The sequence below is a fragment of the Rutilus rutilus genome (genome assembly GCF_951802725.1).
Source record: "Rutilus rutilus genome assembly, chromosome: 11".
Lineage (NCBI taxonomy): Eukaryota > Metazoa > Chordata > Actinopteri > Cypriniformes > Leuciscidae > Rutilus > Rutilus rutilus.
Genome location: NC_140216.1, coordinates 27,194,869 through 27,219,298, shown reverse-complemented (window position 1 = coordinate 27,219,298; position 24,430 = coordinate 27,194,869). Strand labels below are relative to the sequence as shown.

General features: G+C 38.4%; 1 protein-coding gene across 1 annotated transcript; it reads right to left on the bottom strand.

Moving 5' to 3' along the window:
- Positions 1-2,053: 2,053 nt before the first annotated feature.
- On the bottom strand, positions 2,054-23,904 carry jazf1a (JAZF zinc finger 1a). Its single transcript, XM_084424179.1, is given in 6 exon segments — positions 2,054-2,326; positions 5,400-5,569; positions 6,891-7,087; positions 7,907-7,979; positions 23,441-23,635; positions 23,638-23,904. Coding segments are annotated over 6 exon segments (918 nt in total). The 5' UTR covers positions 23,774-23,904; the 3' UTR covers positions 2,054-2,179.
- Positions 23,905-24,430: the final 526 nt, after the last annotated feature.

The following is a 24,430-nucleotide window of genomic DNA, read 5'->3' as shown; positions in this document are numbered from 1 at the left end:
TCCTATCCAGTAAAATCATGTTTTAACAGGTTTAACATGTTTGTGTGTCAAAGCTGAGACCAAATGACTCCGTAGCCAAAAAGAGGTACAAATGTGGTTACTGGTACAGCGTCCAAAAATACACACATACAAACAAACATGACACCGGATGAAGTGGAAAATAAGAGGACAGTGAGTCATCAACAATGAGTCACTCACGGATAGGCATCCAATACTGTCTTCATTACCTAGCTCCAGTTTTTGGCATCTGAATTATAGAAACTATCCATTCATTCAGTTTTTCTTCTGTGTCCCATCTTAGCACCTCTGACAAAAAAGTACCATGTATCACCATGTTTTTTGGACATGTACCCTGATAATACCTTAAAGTACCATATAAATACCAAGGTATACATATCAAAGATCCATGGTAACACAATCTGATACCATCACTGTACCATGAACAGCACCTTGTTTTTCCAAGCTTCATATCTGGAGATTTGGCAGTGCCATTTTTGGTCCGTGTCGTTTAATTTGACCGACCCTTACCGAGAAAAACAGACTAGTGGATAGGAAAGCTTACTTGGTCCTTCTCTTCACCAAAAGTTGAAGCTCTTAAAAGTTGTTAAAGACATTTTACTATTGTAAACTGTGGTTTGCTTTTTTTGGCCGACAACAGGACCGATGCAAAAGCGTTCAAGAATTAAAGTTGAGAAAATATATTCAGGCGTAGCTATGCATCTGGCACTATCGAACTGTAATACTAGCAGTAACAATATAAAGTAAAGATTTAATACTTTCGACAACAAAGATTGTAACAGTAAGACTACAAGCCAAGAGACAGCAGAGCAGCTAAGCCAGAAGTCGTGTCATGCTAGCAAGCCTAGAATACAAGGCAAGCAGAGGGCTAACAAATACATTTACACAAAAACAACCACAAAGACAGTCCAAAATGTGTCACAAATAAAAGCGAATCAACAGCAACGACAAGCTAAAAACGGACAAAAATACTGCAAGGCTGAGTACACAAACAGAAGTTTAGGTCCTCTTTAAGGCTCCTCCACTAACAGGCACCAATCGGATAGCCAGATGTGACCCGTTGTGTTTGGCAGATCATCCATGTTTCTTTTTCAGTTGGAGAAGAATAACTTGGCACTTCTGCAATGCTGGTATATCAGCAGGGTAACAGGGCAGAATAAATCTGCCCTTTGTCTCTCTTTAGGCTGACATTTTGCACTGCATTTCCAATGCGATTATTGTTGGCTTCAACAAAAGTGTGATTTCATTCGGGGATCGTGGTACAAAATATTGCTCAGAACTCAAATACAACTAGACGCATGAGCCAGAAACCATGCCTACGTCACATAACCGCTTGCAGTCGTCTGGAAAAGGCCTCATGCAGAGAATTGAATTTTACGCTGAAGGTGCTGTCTTCATGCTAGCCGCATGCAAAACAAACTCTGGAAAGGTAACTTTACACTGCGTAATGTCAGCCGTTTTGAGATTGTGCGTGGAATGTTCTGGAACGAAGTGAGTGGAAGTGAGTTTCTCCGGTTTCCTGGTTTGTTTGTCAGAAAGTTGGCAGCTGTATTGTGACCTGAGATCAATGTCCTTCCAATTCAGACAATAAAAGACGGTTCTCTACAAAGCAAATAAAAATATGAAATGGTCCATAAAAAGGAGATAACGTTCTTGTATAAAACATAATATAAATGTTCTGCAAAATATATAATGGAAAATAAAATATTTGGATAATACAACTTAGCTACTAATATATATAAATGTCTTTATATAATTTTATATGTACACGTTTCAACGTACCTACTGTAGTTTTCACTTGAAGTAGGTGTGATGAACAAAAAGAAATGACCTAGAATCTCTCAACTCTTCTTTTCTGATTTAAAACCATTTCCTCTGAATTGACTTTAAAATCAGAAACAAATGTTTGTTGTCCTAATCTTCAGAGTAATTTTCATTTGTCAGTGGCTGTGCCACTTAAAAATTAAATAAAAATAAAGGATACTTTAAAAAAGAAATGATATACATGGAATGTGCAAATGTACAAGTATATCTACATACATAAAATCACACACATAAAGAGGAAAGAAAGAAAAACGAAATCAGCATTTGATCCCAGTTAACATGATCCAGAAATGTAAATGAAATGATGAACAGGTAAACGTGAAAATGACTGTGTGTATCACAGGGGTGGGTGGAAGTTGATGGTGTGATGTCTAAGGCCTTGAGAGGTTTTATAGCTTTTCCCACAGCGACACTTGAAGGGCTTTCTCACACGGATCTGTGTCCTGTGTCCGTTTTTAGCATGGTACTTAATACCATTCACATTCTGGAAGAAAGAGAAGTTAGAGGGAAAAGCGAGAATGAGACCAAGCCTAAGGAACTTTCCAGAAATAAAGAACATTTAGAGTATATATATATATATATACAGTAGTCAATATTTGAAGTGGATCAAAACCTTTCATCAAGGTTATACATGAATTTTGAACAATACCTGTTCTTGTCTTAGGACAACTTTGATTAACTTTTTTGATCCACTTCAAATGTTGACTACTGTGTATATATATATATATATATATATATACACAGTACACACTCTATATGGACTAAAGTATTGGGACACCTGATCATAACACTTGGGCCATTGAGTTTTTCTGTGGGAAGGTTTGCCCATTCATCCAGTATACAGAGCATTTGTGAGATGTTGGATGAGAAGGCCTGGCTCGCAATCTCCGTTCCAGTTCATCCCAAAGGTGTTCGATGGGGTTGAGGTCAGGGCTCTGTGCGGGCCAGTCATGTTCTTCCACACCAAGCTCATCCAACCAAGTCTTTATGCACCTTGCTTTGTGCACTGGGGGCACAGTCATGCTGGAATAGATAAGGGCCTTCCCCAAACTGTTCCCACAAAGTTGGAAGCATAGCTTTGTCCAAAACGACTAGCTATGCTGAAGCATTAAAGTCCCCCTGTAGTCAATAATTGTATCCCTTAAAACTCATCTTTGATCACCAAAAGGACATATTTTAAAGTTTTTTTCTGTGAAAAAAATTCTTCATGCCTTAAAATAGCTTGAATGCAACTCGTCACCCTTGCTTCATGAATATGCTAATTGGCCACGCCTCCACTCACGCCAGCTAACAGATTCACACGGCCAACTTACTGAGGTAAACGCTGCACAATGGTGTCGCTCTTTACAATGTCGGACACATAACGGTAATTTATATGATTAGCCTTTTGCTTGACTGTTATCAAATAGCTTATAATGTGTTGCTAATGTTACACAAACTATGTTCCCGGTCGCCATCTTAGTCTGCCTTCAAACAATCATCAGAAACGCTTTGAACAACTCAGAACGTCAGTGAAGAAAGGCATATAGTTCATCATAACATCGTATTTTACATCATACACCCGGCTACATTCCTAAATATAGCCGATTTTTCATATCAACAAAAATAATATATCGGGATAGCCTGACATCTCGAGACTCCCCTGCTACTTCGCTGTTAATGATATGCTAAAGCCCGTCGGCACATTGACGTGATTGGTTACCAGGTAGATTGTGACGTCAGAAACACTAGCGATTTCAAACCACGTTTTTGAGAAATTAAGAAAACACTCAGCAATGGTGTTGACTTATGAATTTGCACACGGTTTGTGTTAAAGCACATTAAAAACACCGCATAGACATATAGACAACATTAAAGGGACACTTCACCCATTTGCATTAAGCTTTGCATTGTTAGAAACCCAGTCATACTATTGAATGGTCGTGCAACACTCTCTCATTTTCCCCTGAGACGGGAGAAATCCGTTATTTACCTCTTACACTTCCTCCTACAATGACGCAAAAATCGTCATTTTGCGTCATTGTAGGAGGAAGTGTAAGAGGGGGGGATTTCTGTTGAGACTACAAGCACTCGTTCCTCATCTTTCCCAGGGGGCGGGACCCGCTCACGCTACAGACCTATTACAGATCAGTGGGTGGGACTTTACTCTCTGAAACTGAAAGCAATATCCTCCATCTTGTTTGAAGCTAAGCTAACAGGCGCTGTGGAGACAGATGTAAAGTTATGACAATAGCGGAGGAGAGTACTCAATATGATATAGACTAGAGGAAGAGGATTTCGGAAGTCTGATGCTTGAATCAGGTGTTTGTGGCTACCTTTACAAGCCGCATTATAGCGAAGAGCAGCCGAGGCAGAAGACCTGCCTGCCGCGGACGAGGAGCCCGGACTGGCTCGGGTTAGGGCGGACTGGTGGCGCCGGTGATCTCACTATGCAACTACGAACCGCTACGAACACAGAGATAGAGTCCGTCTGTGGCAAAGATTTTCAACGATGACAATTTCTCCTGGACGAAATCTCTGAATCAGACGAGGACACGGACGTTTGTGTTGTGAACGAGTTTCCTAGTTTCGCACCGCATATGTTCTGACTGAACATCCAGGTACCATGCAATAATTCACCTTTTCGAAAGAAATACAAACGAGGAGTAATGCACTAATGAGTTCGCCAACTAACTAGACATTTTGTGTGAATGTGAAATGAATTTCAAGCTCTGGTGGTAGCTAGCCTTGTAGACGGAAGAGTGATTTCTCTTATAGGCACTTAGGCAGATATGCGCTTTCTGGATTAGTGGGAGTGGCTTGCGGAGCTGTGCAATGTGGTGCATTGTGGGAGTTGTTGTCTTTCATACAAATGCGTCCTGAAGTTATTTTTTGTCTTTTCTCGGTCACAAAGGCACCAAATTCAAAATTTCTTTTACATTTCGACTACATATATGACCCACTTTAGATAAAAAACAATGTTCAAATGGGTGGAATGCCCCCTTAAAAACTTGATTTTCACCACAGGGGGACTTTCAGATTTCTCTTCACTGGAAGTAAGAAGCCTTGCCCAACCCCTGAAACACATTCCACGAAGCTCCCGCTGCGTAGTTTTTGTGCTGATATTAATGCCATGGATGTTTAGAACTCTTCAGACATGGAATCAGCGGAGCATTGGCAACTTTTACGCACCATGTGCGCACAGCACGCCGTGACCCCTCTCTGTAACTTTACGTGGTCTTCTGATTTGTGGATAAGTTGATGCTGTTCCTAAACGCTTCTACTTTACAATAATATCACTTGCAGTTGACCATCGAATATCTAGCAGGGATGAAATTTCATGGACTGACTAGAGTGGCATCCTGTCATAGTACCACGCTTGAATTCACTGAGCTCTTCAGAACAACCCATTTTTTCACTAATGTTTGTAAATACAGATTGCATGGCTAGGTGATTGATTTTATAAACCTGTGGCAATGGGTCTGATTGAAAAGCCAAAATTCAAGTGTGTCCCAATTCTTTTGTCCATATAGTATATATATATATATACATTATGTATATAGTTGTGAGTGGAGTACCTTGTATCTCTTCTTGCATCCTGGAACAGGGCATGCGAAGGGTTTCTCATCGCCTCCGTTCATACACATGGAGCTGAGGATGGACTCTGAGCTGATGGCACTTTCTGTAGTCCAGGACTCGTCGCTGTCAGAGTCTTCATACTCCACTTCCTCCTCATCACACTCACTGCCTGAGGCGCACCAAAAAGTTAAACTCTTTAATTAGTCATTTATTTGCTTCATATATTAGCTGATGAAAGAACTAATGAGAACTGAGAGTGTAAATGTGCCCTTTGCTCCAATTATCCAATGTTTCTTCATTAGGGTTCTAATGTGTTTTTATTGCCACAGTTCAGTTCAGTTCAGACTTAAATGGGTCATGAATTAAGAAATCAAATACTCCTTGACCTTTTGACATATAATAGATCATAGTAAAAATGACCTCTTAAAAATATCCTGTAAGTTTCAGAACTCAAAACTTCCTCATTAGTCCAAAAACAGCTTTTATATAAACCAAGCTGTCAAAATGACTCGTTTCAGATTTGTCTCAGTATGGCAACCTAGTGCAACGAAAGACTGCCTCTGCAGACAGTTCGTTTGTTCATTTCACTTTACTGTGGATTCGTTTTTAAACAAGACACAGTTTGACGCAGGCTTTTCAGAGAGACTACCCTATTTGGATTCGACAGTTATGTCGCAACTCACAAGTGTGTGTGACTAACAATGTTTTTACCATGTGTCACTATTGATTTGTCTGATACAGATCGTTTGAGATTTACTCACTTTATTTTCACTTTACTGAAAAAACGATGAAAGAATAACAGTGAGACAAACGATGATACATTCATTCATAATTCGTTTACATGAAACACCGCAAGTTATCCTTTGTGAACTATAACTGTAACTCAAAGTACAATGTAAGGCTGAATTTCACCAGTTGCCATTTTTCAACATCAGAAACGTGTAATGGCGCTGAAAATTATTTTAAAATGCAAAACTGTTACCCAATCATAGCAGTGGGTGTTTACTTCCAAGACTTGAATGCGGTCCGCCTAGAGTGTTTTAAAGAAAGGGTCAAAAACTGGATTGAACATAGCATATTGCTTCTAAATTATGATTTTTTTAAATATAAAATGTTGCTTGCATTACAAGTGGACCTCAAAGAACATAAGATTTTTAAATAATGCAGTTCATGACCCCTTTAATATTTCTAAAATAACCACTTTTTATGCATCAAAGATTCAGCGCAATTGAAACTAAATGACAGGACATGTTTCTGACACTAGGCATCAACTGATATAATGACTGGCTTATTTAAACAGCATAAAACAAACAGGAAATGGAGCAGCTGATGTGCAGGAAGCGTGGATGTCACCAAAAGCTTGGATTTAAACCAATGGGAACTTTTGAGGGCATGCACACTGACATTCAGTTAGTGCATATTCATATTAGTGTATATTCATATATAAATCTAACTTTACAATCATGTAAAATCCCACAAACTCCAATAACCTGTAGGTGTGCTGCTGCGGAAGGAGGATGAGGGTGTGATGGGAGGGGTGACGGGTGGAGTTAGGCTGCCGTTGCTATGCCGCGGAGGCGTCGCTGTACTGTTACGCGATACACCTCCTGTGACTGATATGGCAATTTTGGGTTGGACCTTCTTCTTCTGAGTTTCTTGCTCTCTGCGGGCTGCTTCAGTCATGAATCTAAAAAACAAACAAACAATAAGCAACATTAAGAGATTGAATGTGCAGGTACTGGTGTACCTGAGGACTATGTTCATGGAATTACAGTGATTTAAATCTTTAATGCAAAACAGAAAAACTACAATTGTAGGTGTCAAATACTATGGCCTCCTTCTGTACTGACCTCCCAAGTGCTTTTTTATGTTATTTTGAATTTATATATGCAAGCAATACACTATCATTCAAAAGTTTAGGGTCGGCAAGATTTTTTTTATATGTTTAAAAGTCACTTATACTCACAAAGGCTTAATTTATTTGAACAAAAATTTCAGTAATTATTATTACAATTAAATATACATATTACAATTTTATACATATATATTTATATATATATATTTTTGACAAAATTTTTAATTCCTGTGATGGCAAAGCTGACTTTTCAGCATCATTACTTCAGTGTCACTTGATTCAGAAATCATTCTAATATGCTGATTTAGTGCTAAAGAAACATTTCTTATTATTACAAAAGATGAAAACAGTTGTGCTGCTTAGTTTTTTTGTGGAAACTGTGAAACATTTTTGAAGATTCTTTGATAAATATAAAGCACGAACAGCATTTATCTGAAACTGAAATATTTTGTAACTATGAATGTCTCTACTGTCACAATTTAATGCACCCTTGCTGAATAAAATGATTGATTTCTGCAAAATAAAAATCTTACTGACCCCAAACTTCTGAATGTTATATTAATATAATATAGTTTTAATTTTATAATATAATTGTATCAATATTTTATTAAGCAAATTAGTATATACAACATAATATTCAATATAACACACCTATTAATATAGCTCAGAGCAACGTATGTGGGCTGCTGCAGCTCCTGCCTCTCCAGAACTCTGGGATCTGTATCTGAGAGAAGAAGAAGAGAGAAAACACAAACATATATCACCGTAAAACACACAGGATAAAGCTGAAGTTAAAGATCTACACATATAGGTCAAGGCAAACACTGTGTATGCAGTATTACATTGCACTGTAAAAAATGTCTAACCTCCCCAACTCAGAATTTTCTAGTGACTGGTCACATCTAAATTTTTCAATTGGCCCAAGTGAAATTCTGTAAATTATAAAAATTAAATTTGCAGAATTTCACTTTCACTTTCACGGCCAATTGAAAAATTTAGATGTGAGCAGTCACTAGAAAATTCTGAGTTGGGGAGGTTAGACATTTTTTACAGTGTGGTGATCACATCTTGCAACATCCTGAAACATTATTTTGCGTTGTGCTTACTGTAAGTTTAGTCAGACAAGTACCCCTAATGCCCTGCAGGCCCAACACAACTGCCACCACACTTTTTCCACTCTGCTTGTGACAGCAGGCAGCTTCCAGTGCCTGAGGCACACCAGGCAATACTTCAAACGTTCCTCTGCCAAGTGTGTGTGTGTGTGTGTCTGGTTATAGTATGTTTCATGGCCTGAGACTGCCCTCATGTGGCAGTCCCCCTTATGATGACTGATCAGTATGTGTCTTATTTCTACATGTGTGCACATACTTACACAAAATGTTAATTAACGAGGCTATTGTTTGCCATACACTGTATGTGTTTGTGTGAGTGTGAGTGTGTGTGCGTGTGTGAGAGAGAGAGAGAGAATGTAGGATGTTAATTGCTGCTTAGAGCTCATTAAAACATAAATGGTGCACAGAAGACCTCACAAAGAGAAAAAAAGAGACACTGCTGAGTGTGTGTAAGTGAAGCTGGCACATTCTGCACAATTATTTTACAGAGGTTTCAATGACCATATGGAGAAAGAAGAAAAAGAAAAGCAGGGTTTTTCACGTTCAAATGGGTTGCATTGCATGTGTGTGCACAGTTATATTTGTGTATAACAGGCAGTGTATATAATAGGTCCCATATGTCTAAATGAGGTATTCCTCAAAGTCATTAAAAGCATTCCAACATGTTCACTTAACCATTATTCTCCTTTAACATGGAGCAACTTCTACGCACACTTAATGCTTTGTAGAATGTGCCAGATTTTGCATGTGAATAAATATATTTTCCACTCTGTGACATTTCACACAATCTGTAATAAGCATGACTTGAATCCCAAAAGACAAATGAATGCTAAAAATAGAAGAGTAGCTAAGTTTCCTTTACGTCTTTAAAGGAAACCAGTCAACCTGTGTCTGCTTCTGCCTTAATCTCATCAGAGTGCTTTCTGGTGTCGGCAGTGCATGGATTAGGCCTTCCTCACCTCATAAAGAGGACACACACACACACACACACACACACACACACACATCTGTGTATCTCAGGTGGTCCACTGAGGTGGTCTTCATCAGTGGTTTATTAGCGTTTCCAAATCATTTTACCTGCTGGTGTGGTGTGCCCTTTCAATCTTAAACATACTTCACATTTAGCAATTAAGAAATGAAAAATGGTTCAAATGAAATACAACAAATAGTAAATACTTATCTGTGGGCTATCTACCAAAAATGACTCTACTGGTATGAAAGGCATGAATCTTTCGTTTAACTAACACATCAGCATTTTTTCCCCTATTCTATATGTATTTTCCCTTAACATTTTCATACAAGAGTCACAAATCCACCTTTAATGAGTTATCTAGAGTGACGTCCTTGCAAAACATCTCAATTGTATATTGGGGTTTGTTGAAAAGTTGAACTAAGAGTTTAGAGAGCTACAATAAAAAGAAATTACTGACCCTCATGTCATTCCAAACTAGTATGACTTCCTTTCTTTCATGGAACATAAAAAGAGACATTTTGAAGAATGTTTATGCTGCTCGTTTTCATTACAAAAACAGTGGATGGAACCCCAGAGTTGTCAAGATCTGATTATTAAAAGCATTGTTAAAAGTATCCTAAAAGTTGACCGTTTCACTTTTATTACAAGATAAAACACTATATTACAAGTCTTTTAAGTGGTGTGATAGATTTGTTTAAGGAACATACTTAAATGGTACTTGGCAGCCTTGGTTCACTTTCACTGTCATTATATGAAAAAGAGCTGTTTTTTTTTGCTGGACATTCTGCTATTAATATTTCCTTTGTGTTTCATGGAAGAAGTCAGTCATACAGGTTTCAAAAACATGAGGGTGAGAAAATGATGACAGTTTTTTTGTGGGTTGAACTGCTCCTTTAAATCTTCATAACTTTATTCTGGTATTATGCGTGGGGGAAGTGTAATTATGTGCGCCAGGTGCAGAATAGTGACGGGAGGGCAGAGTTAATGTTTTCCAATTTTATGATTTCCCTTCACCTAGAAAATGGAGGCACACAAGGTCTTTCCACAGGAAAAGTAGCGAGGAAATACAGAAAGAAACACACACACACACTTAACATTCAGTGCCTCTTAAACTGAACGCCCCGAGTTAATTTTCACATTTAGCAATAGCGGCCGTCATAATTCAGTACAAACAACAACCATCCTTAAGGCAGCAGGAACTTGAGTTGAAAGCACCACTCGTCACAACCAGTAGCAGTAATATTGCATTTTAATGGGCCATGACCAGTATTAAATCCCTATGAAATCTTTATGTAGGGCTAATAATACTGGGCCCTCTGTGAGGACATTAAAGAACTTTCTCCCATAAACATGCCTTTTATTCCCAGTCATATCATTAAATCCTCTCCTATCAAACCTCACAGGGCTATTTACTGCTGTCCTGAATACTGATATGGGATCAGGTGGATCTAAATTAGACGGAAATGCATCCTTGTAAGAACATTTTGGATTAGCTGGAATCTTTTTAAGAGGGCTGAAACCACCAGAAGAGCAAATGTGCCACCCTGTGGTGGAGAACAGCACAAAACCCAACAGAAAGCAATATGTGTGTCCCTGTTAGTGTGAGTCTGTGCATAAGTCAGAGGAGCCTGGCGCGGAGCGGCGTTGCAGGAATGCCGGGTTTGTTTTCCAGACGGCTAATTAAAAAGCAGGGGAGTGTTTTAATGCGCTGGAGAGCAGCAGGTCTCCGGATGGAGGGAAGGGGGGAGGAGGGGAAGACAGGCGGGAAGGAGGGGATGGAGAGAACTCTAAACGAGGCTGTAATTACACTTCTCGGAGCTCAGCAGGATACAACGCTCCAAACACTTCCGTATGTACACGCAAACACAAGCAAGCTCAAGGACGAGCACACATATGAGAAAGGAAACAAAAACATAAGCATTCACACACAAATCATGCACACCAGCACATACTTACAAACACACACTGGGTTTTGGGTGGGACTAGGAAAGCTGGTATAATGGATTTTCCACTGGATCTCACTAATTGCCTCATAAAGAGGCCTGAGGACACACACACAATTAAATCATAATGATCTAAACAGAGAAGAACAGAATTTACTTCTAAAATTATAGTTGTAATTTCTTGATATTCGTTTCATAAACTATTAGCCTATAGCAATTATTGCGACTATTATTTCAGACAGACGCCCCAAAATCCATTGTATATCTTCAGAAAATTATTAAGAACAACATATGGACCAAATATTCAGCATAATATCACTCAGTAAACAGAAACAATACTGAGTAATAAAGATGCAACACTTCCCTTATATGGATATGCCATGATTACCAAACCTCAAAGCTATATGAGAACCGTGCTATTAGTTATACTACTTTTTGGGCCTCAAAAGAATAAAACTTGGACATTTACAAGCCTTTCCATACTTTTTGGAGCTACTAGGGCAAACAAAGATTGTGTAACAAGCCTGACATCTTCTGGTCACTGAAAGAAACACGCCCAAGTTTCAAAATTCACTCTGTCTACTCCAAATTCCTTATGGTTTTATATTTAGGGTTATATTAAGAAAATAACATTAGCATTTAAAGTAGTATGCTAGGGTAACAAGAGCACAATTTCTTTCCAAACAGTGCTGATTTATTGTTTAGCTTTAAATGGTAGTGACTCGTGAAAGAGTTGTGTTTATGTTAGCGGTGACTATTAAAAACTGCTCGGCCTGATGTTTTGTTACTTATCTCTTCCAGTGTTTTACTAAAACCCTTCATCTTTCACCAAAGTTTAATTTAGTTACATTGTTGCCATGGCTGCGCTGTCAGCAGAAAATGCTTAGTAACCTGCATTGACTCAATGCTCAGATAATATTAAAGGGGACCTATTATGGAAAATTCACTTTTACATGGACATGAACATAAATGTGTGTCGGCAGTGTGTGTACACAACCACCTTATAATCATAAAAATCCACCCACTTTTTTTTTATTCCCATAAATCATAAGCAGTCTCAGAACAAGCCGTTTGCAGATTCTTGCTTTTGTGACGCCTAGACCCTGCCCTGAATGAGCTGTACACAGTCCGCCATGTTTATCTCCTCTCCAGAGCATTTAACAGCAGCATTCAAGTAAGAAATGTAGTCTTATTAAAGCTACTAAAGTTCATTCAATCAAGAGCAGTGAGTGATTTTCGTTTTTTCTTTTGTTGTTTGATTCATATTAACAGCATATATAGCAGCAGGTATTGTATATTACGCTGCTTTCACTTTAATACACAGATTTAGTATACACATGCGATTTCTTTACTTTCCATTTACGTTCACGGACATAACCGACTGTGTTTACCTGAACTTCGTGTGTTTTTGACATAACCTTGTGTGTATTTGACAAGTGTTTAAGCGTTTAAAACTCACAGGATGCGCAGTCTGACATCTAGCTTTCTGTGTGTGTGCTTCGGATGTGTGTGCTCAGAAAACCATATATCAGAAGTTTAGACTGATATGGCTTTAAAACGCATGCAGATAATAATCTTTCGTGATGATAAAGAACTGCAATGTCACGAGAGAGTGACCGGGATACAGATGATAACCAAAACTAGGGGTGCAGAATTTTTTTTAAATTAATATATGAATCGCAATTCTATCGATTTGCATCGATTCACAAATTTCACAAATCAATTTTCTAAAGTGTTACACTTCTTTAACTTCGCAGTACTACACAGCTGAAGTATGCACACAGATTCCTTTCACATGCATGCGATCTTGAATTCAGTTCTCTTTCACAGCTACACACACAATTATGTCAAAATGAACATCTTGTGGAATGTGGAGTATTCAGTGTAAACAGAGTATGTTATGTCCTATGCGAACGAAAACAAATGGGAGAAAATCGGATGTGTAAATATATATATAAGAGACAGCAGCCTCATAAACTGTTGCCATCCATTTCATTAATGTTAATAAAAAAACCACTGCTTTTGACTGAATCACTTTTTTATCTTTAATATTAATCAATTTATATTTAATTCATACAGTGAAGACTATACAGTGTTTTATTTTTACATTTGATTATTCAATTTCGGTATTATTTTTTACTACATGTTAAATAACTTAATAAAGTTAAGTGTAAGTGTATAAGTGTATTTAATTTGTATATTTTTTCTATTGTATTATTTGTCATATTGTTTGTAATTTACTTCTTTGTTCCTATTAATATAAAAAATGTAAAAAAAATGTTTTGCTTTATTATAGAAGACTGTGTATAATGATTGTAGTCAGCTTAAAGGGCATTTGTTTTATAATATTGGGTTGACTAAAATGGGAAGAAAAACTAAATAAATGTCAAGGTTTTTCCCACCCCTAACCAAAAACAAACAGATGTTTCAGTTTTTGACAGAGTATTGGAGGCATGGCTGTAGAAGCTCCGCCCTCTTCTGGAAAGCAGGGTGGGGGGCAGCAGCTCATTTGCATTTAAAGATACATGCAGGAAGACAGCATGTTTTTCCTTCCACTTAAAGGGTTAGTTCACCCAAAAATAAAAATTCTGTCAGTAATTACTCACCCTCATGTTGTTCCAATCCCGTAAGACCTTCGTTCATCTTCGGAACACAAATTAAGATATTTTTGATTAAATCTGAGAGCTGGCTCACTCCTCCATAGACTTCTAGGTGACCGAAACTTGCTGGCCCAGAAAAGTTATTAAAGAGATCGTTAATATAGTCCAAGCGACTACAGTGGCTCAATCTTAAGTATATCAAGCGACGAGAATACTTTTTGTGCGCAAAAAACAACAAAAATAACGACTTTATTCCACTATTCATTTCCTTCTCTCTGGGCCTCGAGTCTTTTCACGTAGTGTTTTTGCGCAGCGCGTCTGTGTTACACGTCACCACGTAGGCTCACTATTGGCCGACGCTTGTCATGTGTGTGATGCGTGTGAGGTACAACACAGACGCGCTGCGCTAAAACACTACGTAAACTAACTCGAGGCCCATAGACAAGGAAATTTTTGTTGTTTTTTTGCGCACAAAAAGTATTCTCGTCGCTTGATAAACTTAAGATTGAGCCACTGTAGTCACTTGGACTATATTAACGATCTCTTTAATAACTTTTTTGCGCCAGCAAGTTTCATTCCCTTAGAAGCCTATGGAGGAGTGATCCAGCTCTCAGATTTAATCAAAAATATCTTAATTTGTGTTCCGAAGATGAACAAAGGTCTTACGGGGTTGGAACAACATGAGGGTGAGTAATTACTGACAGAATTTTCATTTTTGGGTGAACTAACCCTTTAAAGGTGCTCTAAGCGATGTCACGCGTTTTTTAGGCCGAAACATTTTTTGTCACATACAGCAAACATCTCCTCACTATCCGCTAGCTGCCTGTCCCCTGAACACACTGTAAAAAAAACGCGGTCTCTGTAGACAGCTCAGGCTCCACAAACGGTAACAATAACAAACTGGCCCAGCCTGGACCACGAAACATAACAAACAGTGTTCCAGCCAATAACCGACAAGAATGATTTGGGGGTGGGGGTTGGGGGGTTAGTGCGCGTGCACATGAAGGGGGGTGTGGGCAGTGGAGGAGAGAGAAGCATGAAGAGGGAAGTTAGCTAGAGGAGAGATGTCCTAGACAACGACAACGTTAGAATTATATTCTCTTGAATTTTGATATGGCCGACACACGACCAAAGAGACGACGTTCCGATGAACAAATAGCAAAGGGGAGGGAGGGTCGAGCTAGCCTCCGTTTTGTTTGACAATACTTTGAACGTCAACAAGAAGTGACGTCACCCAACATCACTTAGAGCACCTTTAAAAATGGCCATTTACAACATGGTATAATAAATTATCTGTGGGGTAATTTGTGCTGAAACTTCACAGACACATTCTGGGGACAACTGAGACTTATATTACATCTTGGAAAAAGGGGCATAATAGGTTCCCGTCCCCTTTAAGAGACAACAACAAACACAGGCCGTACGGCTCTCAGTTGTTTAGGATTATGTCACCTGTTACCTACGACATGTAAATACAGAGCGCAAATGAGACAGGCATGTCTGAACAATTTTCCACAGTCACAACACTAAACAACAACTTACCAAAATACACGTCTGAGTACCCGGAGGACCATCTCGCTGACACGGGGAGGGTATGACATAATGCAAAATTCCTTTCGGCCTAGGCAACCAACACAGATATACCCAATGAACTTTCTCTTTATGTGTTTGTATGCATGCATCTCTTTCTCAAACTCCAGTATCAAGACACACAGCTGTTTTGAGGAAGCTTTGATCCTCATGTCAAATTAGCCATATATTTTACTCAAACCATATGTCAATAAAGCAAATATATAATTTAGTTTTCTATTTGGGGCAACATGACAGCTCTTTCTTGGTACCATTTGATTAGGCTACCTAATGTAAGTGCACAGATCTGACAGTCTACAAACGTCTCTCAGGCGTGTCGTGGTAAAAACACCACAATTTTACCACAAGGAGGCAACATTACATAAGTTGATGTAACTTTGTACTCCCTCAAAGCGTAAAGAAAGAATGACTGCATGAAACTGTAGCCCACAGATAACTGGTCAATCTGAAAAACATCTAGGACAAGGCAGTTTATCTAATTATTTTACAATGTCTACAGTCTACTTTATAACAAAAGGAATGAAAATGCACAAAAACACCATTCACATTCAGATCAAGTGCATTCACTTTGATAGAAACAACATTGCAAAATCAAACTGCAGTACTAGTGTAACAAGAAAAGTTGGTCAAACGCCAACATGACGTCTTAACATCTGAGATGATATTGCTTGTAACACTGGAATAACACTTTATTCTGGAAGTAATTGTACAACTACAATTATGTAAATCTGTCTGTTTGCCTAACATCACTTAAATGACCTTGAGGACAAAAAAATAAATAATCTCATCTACATATCAAACAGCTTCCATGAAGAATATTACTGTAAAATTATTCAAAATGTAAATGTTTACGAGCAGACACAAACTTTGACTATTTTTAACTATCCATATGAATTCACATTAACAACTATGGCACATAGTCAAGACAATACTGGTGTGCAGATGTGAACACATGATACACACAACAAATACTATTGCAACAAAAAGAGTGTTCCAACTAAGTCCTTGTTTTTTTTGTGTTTTTTTTTTATTAATAAATGATTTAAATAAAGTTATATTGGATATAGCATGAAGACTTTTTGAAAAGAAATACATTTAATATTAGAAATGCACTGGTTTTAAAAAACCAAACTGTTAAGACCGATAACTGATGCACAGTATTAAACACAGTAAATGCAGTTTTAAAAATCACAAAAATGTTGTTAAAAAATAACCTTTTTTTTTATTATTATTGTTAGAAGCTATTTTATCAATTCACATTTTGTATGCATTTATATCAGTAAAATTATGAGCTGCCAAATAACCTGCCATCACTAACACTTCATTTGTAATATGTGTGTGTGATTTCCTAAATCGATGAGAGAAAGGATTTGGAGACAATCATGGAACGTAATTCAGGAGATGTAGACGGAGTCTGTATCCTGCTTTTTATGTCAGCTGTCTAAAATATAGGTTGTCGCAGTCAGGCTTTCACATTAATCTCCCAACACTAATAGTGAAGAACAAACTAACACTAAATCATTAAGCAGCACCTTTATGCTTGAGTTAAAGTTATAATTGTATCATGACAATATACAATTTTGAATTTTAATTTTAACAGTCTTCTTCATGACTGGCAAACTGCCAAACCAAGCCACAGCATGGGGTTTCCACTCAATAGGATTATTATTGATTAGCAGTATTAATGATCTTTGTGGAAGGCTAGGGGTCTCTCATTGTTGTGCTCATTAAAACAAGAGCTCTGAGATCAAATCCCTAACCCCAAATGTCAGATCTGTGACCCCTGAGGGAAATCAGGCCAGCTGATCTTTTATGAGGCTACAGTGACAGACACAGACTGGGGTGCAGGTGTGTTTCATTCTGACAGAGGCCTTCCATTGTGACGTCTACAGCCAGTCACTATGGAGACAAGTGTGGCACAGCCATCAAAATAAGAGAACCACAGCAACAACAAAAACAAAAAGAACTACATATCTGTTAAATATAAACATGCATTTTTCCATCACAGATTAGCAATGCACAAATATTATTTTAAGAAAGGTCTTAGGAGTATTAGTAAGGTCACTGAATACTAAAACAATAATTACCATAGACAATATATATTTAACATTACTCCTTGCACTGATGCGGAGACGATACTTTTTCATCATCTTGTTATAACAACTATATGTGCTTTCAGAGTTTCAATTTTAATTTCTACATCAATAATTTGATTCAAAGTGGTAACTTTGGCATCACTTTGGCATCACAGTGCACTTGAATTTTCTTTTTAGTGTACCAAGTTTTGCAGTGCACACCGCTTAAACCTAAAGTTAATTCTGTTTCATATAGCGATCACTAACTTGGGATTAATATAAAAATAAAATATGTTGTATGTAAATCTTTACGCAGCTGTTAAGCACCTAAACAGAGAATCATTCCTGTGGAAGTTGACAGACAGCTTGAATACACAACATTAGCATAAACAATGGCTCTCCACAGCAAGCACTAATTACGATAGACGTGGCAAGCCATTTTTACATTTATTCCATTAACAGGAATGTATTTTTACTAGTTACTAGCATACATTTATAGACCTGTCACAGGGTTCTCAAGTTTTATCAAAAGCTTGGAGTGAGATCACATGCGGTTAGGGGAGGAGCCCTAATGGAGCCCCGCCCCCCAATTTTACCCATTGTTCATAATTAACCAGCACAAATTGAAATTATAACAATTGGTAAATCTGATACATGACAGAGCAATTCATCACATCAAATATACTCTTTAATGTTATATTTCAAAATTACAAATATACAAAAAATACAAAAATATAACAAATTGCTCCAAACAGTTTGGAAAAACTAATTTTCTTGCATTTTGAATGTGTCTAGTCGAAATGGTATAATGATTTATTGTGTGGTGGTGGGACATTGTGAACAAATGACATAGGCTATTAGAGTATTAAAGGGATAGTTCACTTTGAAATTAAATTTTGGTATGTTTTAGCTTAGCTCAAGGGCATCCAAGATGTAGGTGTCTTTTTTGCCGCAGTAGATTCAATTTTGATATTTTTAGGTCAAACCGTTCTTGTCTGTCAGTCATATAATGCACCACCTCAAAGAGCATGCACAGAGTCCAAATTAAAACAATTCCCCATCGTCCAAATTAAACAATTCCCCATCGTAAGTACACATTGATGGCCTGAGACACGAAACGAGCGGTTTGTGTGAGAAAACGAACAGTATTTATATCGTTTTTACCTTTTGTACACAGCGACGTCCAAGTGATCTGATCTGACATGTACGCAGAGTGGTGCATAGATACACTAGATGTCGCCTTGGCTACGGCATTCGTTCAATAAACTGCCGTCGCCAAGGCGACATCTAGTGTATATATCTATGCACCAGTCTGCGTACACGTCACACACTAGGAAGCGCCCGCGCCCTCAGATCACTTGGACGTCGCTGTGTACAAAAGGTAAAAACGATATAAATACTGTTCGTTTTCTCACACAAACCGATCGTTTCGTGTCTCAGGCCATCAATATGAACTTACGATGGGGAATTGTTTAATTTGGACGATGGGAAATTGTTTTAATTAGGACTCTGTGCATGCTCTTTGAGGTGGTGACCACAGACCTGCATTATATGACTGACAGACAAGAACGGTTTGATCTAAAAATATCAAAATTGAATCTACTGCGGAAAAAAAGACATCTACATCTTGGATGCCCTTGAGGTAAGCTAAAACATACCAAAATTTTATTTCAAAGTGAACTATCCCTTTAAGGTGTGTGTGTGTGTGTGTGTGTGTGTGTGTGTGTGTGTGTGTGTTTGTACACAAGAGTACACACTCCACACTCGAAATGTACAAAGTAGTTGTAGAGTTTTTGACTGCATCAATAATAATGTATACGATGGGCTATATATTACATGTTCTAGCCTAAAAATGTTAGACGAGCTTTCTTCCAACTTACCTTCTCCATCACGACGTGTGTTCGCGCGATGTTGTTGGTTACCTAGTAACGAACGTACGGTGGCCAAGAATGTTCCGTCAACTTCGCGCATCTATGTGTTCGCGCATCTATGTTGCCTAGTAACGAACGCAATCTGGCCGAGATACGTGCTGGCAGCAGGAAGCCTGCGCCTCGTATACAACGTTATATATAAAGCTTGCAGGACAACTTGGTTGGCATTGCCTTTTCAGCGTGAGAAATACACGGTGTGGCGTGTGAGCGTGTGAACTGGTTGAATTGCGTGTGTCTCACGGCCAATGTGTGAGACTTGAGAACCCTGTGTCATGATAACTACTTTTAGTTGGGCGATATATTGTCCCAGAAATAACTGCGATAAACAATATTATTGTAATTTTAAGACCATTGTATGCCACTGATTATATAATCATATCATAATATAACTGCATAATAATGCAAGTAAGCCAACACACTTTCAAATGACAAGGAAAGTTTACTTCTTAAGAATATTTAGATACTTTAATTGAAGTGCCAAAAAATTAAATACCCTAAATAAAAAAACTTGAATAAACCTTGTGTAAAGTAACAAGTAGAAAAAAACAAACACAAAATGCACAAATGGCACTTATATTAAGATTTTCCATCTTCAGATGTTTCCCTGACCTTCTTTTCTCAGTAAAGTAGCCTAAGGCTATGTTCACACTTAGCGTCTTTTTTGACAAGAAAAAGTTGACAACGGCGTTTTTTTAGCAAAAAAAAAACTCTGGCAGCGTTCGGTTACAAATAGCAGCCGAGCGCATCTTTTGTTGCTATAACAACAGCTGCAACAGTAGCCTAGTGCTGTGTGATGCAAAAAATGTCGAGAAAGAGAAAGTTGGCTCTTGCGTTGGCTTTTGAAGTTACCGGGGAGGAGAATGTCGGTTCACAAAGACGTTTGTGGGTGCACGACATTATACGGGGAAGGAAACTGTATGGTGTTCCATTTTTTCTTGTTGTTTTTGTTGTTATGGAAACGACAGGTCTCGCTACTCGCTTGTCATTGGTCAGCTCAGGGCCGGCGATTGCTATAGGCGAACTAGGCGGTTGCCTAGGGCGACAAATGTGTTGGGGGCGCGCACGCACTCTAGTGTCGCCCTATCTACTTCCCATATTAATCATAAAATTAGAACGAAACGCGAAATAAAACATGTTTATTAAACATGATCAAAGGGCGCCCCTCAACCACACGTTTAATTACTTATTAGATTGAATTTATGATTTTTGTCGACCATTTCTGGATTGGCGGGGGGCGGGAGGGTTGCGTTACGTTACGTTAGGGAAGTGCTCAGCTGCTGGCGCGTTGATCGAAAATGAAGCGGTCTAAACCTCTGGTGCACAGGGACGAAAACGGAGAAAGGAAGAAGATAAAAAATAAAGCTCAGCATAGAGTAAGTCTTCTCATCTTAGCTATTAAGGTGTCCAATGAGATAAATTTACTTAGTATTGTAGCCTACATCACATATTGGACGTTTCATTGCTGTCACTAAGCTATAGTTTGCTAGCTAGTTACTTTGAAGGTGAATAGAAATGGCAGAAACAACTGTTAATATTTTATTATTTGAGATAGAACTAAAAGAACTTAAATATTTTAATTTTGTAGTGGTACATACATTATCCATAATAGCACATTTGGTTGTAGAAGGTATAGTTAAACCAGTTTAAAACTCAATCTTGCCTAGGGCAACCAAAGGGCTAGAGCCGGCCCTGGGTCAGCTGTCAAAAAGGCGCTTGACGTAGGGCGTTCTTTTCAGAAAAGTTGAACTTTTTTCAACTTAAAAAGACGCTCTGAGCTGCAGAAAAAGACGCCGGCGGTGGCGTCTAAAAAAGCGCTCAGGACTTTTTTGAAAAAACGGTTTACTCCATAGGGTTATAATCAGTGGTGTAGTCTAGTTTTTTGTAGTGAGTATACTCTAATATAACCCCCCCCCCCCCCCCCCCCCCTACTTTTAGAAATGGTGTTTTTGAAAAATTTTTTATTTTAAAATACATTTTACTGTGCAATTTCTTTCTAATTAATTTGAGTTCGACCGAACTTTATTTTGGTGGGTTGTAGACATTTCATTTGAGTTTCTGTGTGTTTTAATAAACTATTATTATTATTATTATTATTATTATTATTATTATTATTAGGCCTGAAGTATACTCCGTGCAATAGTAATATATTTCTGTTATAATTTCTTCAAGTTATACAGAACTTTTATTTTGACAGGTTGTTGTAAAGACATAACAGTTTCTGTGTGTATATGAAACGAATGAATGACGATAGTTTTATCAAATGAAATGGTGAAATTCTCATCAAGTGACTCTCATAGCAGCTCTGCGATGAAATGCACATGTGTAGCTTACATCATGTCTCAATACAGTGAAACGCTGAAAACCCCACGAGCGTGAGTCACGCGTGCTTCTGTGTGTGTGTGTGTGTGTGTGTGTGTGTGTGTGTAGTGGAGGAGCACACACTGAGCGCTCATTCCCAGAGACGCGTAGAACAATTGCAGTCTCTTTTAGCTTTAATATTCATAGACACTAGTCCATATCGAGATTTGATTCATTGTACAGCAGCTACTTTTGATTTATTCATTCAAAAATAGCAAATTCCGTGACGTTCTGCTTTATATAGCAAGTTCCATTTGTGACTGGATTCCGCGATTCGATCCGTCGCTTCGCAAACACAGACGGGGTGAATTTATGAATGAAAGTGTGAAAGTTCTGACACAAACCGAAGTTGATACGTATCCTCACGCTTTTTTTAAGTGGGTATACGCAAATCCTTGGCCTTTTCTAGTGGGTATACGGCGTATACCTGCGTATCACGTAGACTACACCACTGGTTATAATGTAGAACAGACGCTGGCAGTTTGAAAAAAGACGTTAAGTGTGAACATAGCCTAAGGGTGTACATTATTGCTGAAAAACACAAACCCTACTTAGTAGTCATATGTCCATATGAACAAAGGCACAGATGCCTCAACGGGCCATTTTGCTGCTAAATCTATTCTTCTAGAGACGTGTTTTTCAAAAGTTGAACTTATTTTAACTTGAGTTTTTTAACCACATGCTTATAACCCTGCGTCTTGCACGAGATGCTGCCAAAGACGCGAGCCAAACGGTCAAACATGTCTGTCTAGCGCATCTTAACATAGAAAAACATTGCAGTGGAATGAAAAAACGCATTCTGTGAAAATGAACAAGACACTTGAGACTGCCGCGTCCTGTGTGAAATGGCCTTAATGATAGCTGTGAACGTGCACCATATTAAGCACTGTCAAGTTTAATTTAACCCCGGAACAGTGCAGCTTTGAAACCGAGTGCTTTTGAACTGGTAATAAATAGCAAAACTTCTATTTGCATCGGTGGTTAAATATTCATTCTATTTATTTATATATTTAGTATTCATATGTAGGCCTATACCATTTCTAGAAATACATACCAGCAACTATTTAGCTGGAATACAGTTCAATAAAGTTTGATCGATAGATACTAGTGTCCATTTAATTAGTACTAGAAAACTGGAACAGATAGTAACTGTTCTATTATGTGATGAATACATATTCACTTCTTGAAAAAAGTGCTAGTAGTCAATCTATAAATTAGTAACACCAAAAATTATAATCATGATTATTCATAATATAAATGAATAATTATGATTATTCATAATTATGACTATTGAAAACCCTAAAATTACTAACACTGCTAGTTATTTCAAGCAACACATGTTAAAACAGCTTGCCACACACAAACAGGCCTAGATCTAAACAGAGCAGCGTCTAGTAACAGTGCACCCGTCGCTGAAACCTGCTTATGACTATCTATCGACACTTAATTAAACTGAGTCGATGCTAATGTTTTTAAATTTGCAGCGAGTTCATGCAAGTGAATTAGCGCGTCACTGCATACAACCCAGCCAAATGCTCAGCGCACCGACGCGCCTTCTCGCCGCTTGAGAGCGACAGCAGGCCGAAAGCGGAGCGCTACTCACCGATATGGTTATCTTCGATATGAACGATGAGCTCGGCCAGGGACTCGAAGTGCAGCCCGCATCCGCCAAACCGGCAAACGTTGGAGAAGAAGGAGGCAGCCGCGACGCCCGTCATAATGGATGTGTTGGCAATGGTCCGTGAGCTTGCAGACCGGCGGAGGCAGAGGCAGAGGCTGTGCGGGATGAGGTGATCTAATAGCCGGCAGCTCGTTGCAGCAGCAGCGGCAGCGGGGATTGCAGCTGGAGCTGTTTAGACGGCTGGCAGCCAATGGGAGGGGGATGGGGGGCAAAGCAGCATGACGGAGGAGGAGGAGGAACCGGCCAAACAAACATGCTGCTGTTCAATTCACCTGAGCGGAGAAAAACGAGGAATGCTTGACTGAGAAGGGACACATAAGCAACTATATTATTGATTATTTCAGTGCATCTTTTGCTACCCTGCCTTTAAATGTGTAAGGTTGAATAGTCCCGCTGCCTGGGAATGCAGAAACAATCCCGATTAACTTTTTACTTAATAAACTTAAAATGATCATTACACAGGTATTACACGGGCTGTGTGACTCTTCCTCCAAGTGTTCATACATTAAGCACTTTACTTCTGCATATCTTTTCATATGGAATTGTAATGCAGTGGTCATTAATTTCACAGCTTTTGGTGGCAGCCTATCTTTAAAAAGTGATGTCCCTTAAACCCTATTCTCAGACTAAATAAGCTATGTTTGAGCTGTCTTAACTCAAAGCAACTTGCACTGACATATCTGTCAATGTCCTAATTTTACTAACCCTTGTGTGTCCTTATGGTCATTTTTGTTATTTTCTGTATCATTTGTATCTGTATCGTGTTTATGCCAACTGTTACGGCACAAGTGTGTATTTTTATTGGAATTTTACTATTTCACCCCTATTTCCTTTAATAAATCTATTGTACACTGTAGGTACACAAAATAGTCCCCATTGAAACCCATTAAAACCGCTTTCATTCTGTTGACA